General features: G+C 39.1%; 1 protein-coding gene across 1 annotated transcript in view; it reads right to left on the minus strand.

Moving 5' to 3' along the window:
- The window catches only part of LOC103143277 (complement factor D-like), a 4055-nt gene extending 3423 nt beyond the window's left edge, over positions 1-632 (minus strand). Inside the window, exon 1 of the mRNA XM_016675095.1 lies at positions 564-632. Coding sequence (XP_016530581.1) covers positions 564-632 — 69 coding nt within the window. The remainder of the gene's footprint in view (positions 1-563) is intronic.
- Between the last annotated feature and the right edge of the window lie 869 nt (positions 633-1501).

Consider the following 1501-nt stretch of genomic DNA (forward strand, 5'->3'; position numbering starts at 1 on the left):
ATGTGAACTAAGGCATCTACACTAAAAACTAGACAAAAATAATTGGTAAGATTTTCTGTTTTTGCAGTTCAAAAGCTTACAGTGAGTTTTGCTCTAGAGAAAACATTTTTGTAAACTTGATGAAATAAAGCTGATTTTCTGAAGAAAGACAAACTCATGTCTTTGTTTTCAGGTTGATGTTTTTCAGCAAAATCTACAAGAATTCACATCTGCCTTTACAACAGAAACTAGACCTTTTTGGTCCATCCATATATTTTTTGTTCACTGATGAGTGGGGAAAACAACAAATTATACAAAACAAAAAAAGGTTTTACTTCTTTTGTTTGGAAAAATGAAAACATTGCAGCGTTGGCTGGTGAAAGTTTAGAGGCCCTTTAAGCAGCAATGGCGACAAAATTATTTATGTTGTGTTACACTTAAAATTACACAAAATGAGATTTTTACAATGTTTTTAGGTGAGAATGTAGATGTATAGATCTCAAATATCTGCTCAGTTCATCAATATTTCACCTAATTCCAATATTGCTCAGAAGTTTTCGGAGATCTGCTCCCGCTGCATTAACAGCCAGCTCCCCTCGCCTGCTGTCAGCTGGCCGGGCGCTCCAGGTTCGGTACACCGAGTGAGAACGCATGTCTCCCGGCAAATCGTTTTAAAAACTCCCGCTAGTTTTCCCCTATGAGTGGAGGTGAAACACAGATATTAAGTCTGGTAATAGCTGTAAATATGTTTGGCTCACTAAAGTAATTTATTCCTGAGCAAATGGGTTTCACTGATTAAAACTAAGCCTTCAAACATAACAGTTTTACTTAACTATAATGTCTAACTTCCTGAGATCTGGAGAGTATTTGAAAATAAATAATTTGTTTACATTGCTTGCTATACATGTTTAAACATTTTAGAATCAGACAAACAGATTTCTTTTTTACTCTGGAACAGTCTTTATTACAAAAGGTGAAGAATAAAAGAGTAAAAAAACAAACTTCGAGTCCGTTTTTCCTTCGCCGCTCTGTGCGTCACGTTGTCACAGTTGCTAAGCAACATAACACCGAGTTGGAGGCTAGACGTCTAGCCGGAGGCTATCCGGCTGCTAGGTAGCTAGCCGGAGGCTATCCGGCTGCTAGGCAGCTAGCCGGAGGCTAGACATCTAGCCAGAGGCTATCCGGCTGCTAGGCATCTAGCCGGAGGCTAAGTCAGCTTCTCTCTTCTGGTCGTCCATATTCGTGGCCTTCGAAGGACCCATCTTCCGTAGATCAGGCCGTTTCTCACAGACATAATAAAAGGACAGACGCCTAATGGACTGCTCTCGTCTTGTCAATACATATTTATATAAATATAAACATAAATAAATAATGATTAATACTGAATAATATTAGGCTATACATGTTCACATATATATAAAAATTCCCCTCTCAGTTCTTGGCTGTGCCTAGAACTGCGCACAGCCATCAAGGACTGAGATGTCTGATGTTGTTCCTGGGATCTGTTTGAGCCACTGCTCCA

Source organism: Poecilia formosa, unplaced genomic scaffold (genome assembly GCF_000485575.1).
Source record: "Poecilia formosa unplaced genomic scaffold, Poecilia_formosa-5.1.2 Scaffold106, whole genome shotgun sequence".
Lineage (NCBI taxonomy): Eukaryota > Metazoa > Chordata > Actinopteri > Cyprinodontiformes > Poeciliidae > Poecilia > Poecilia formosa.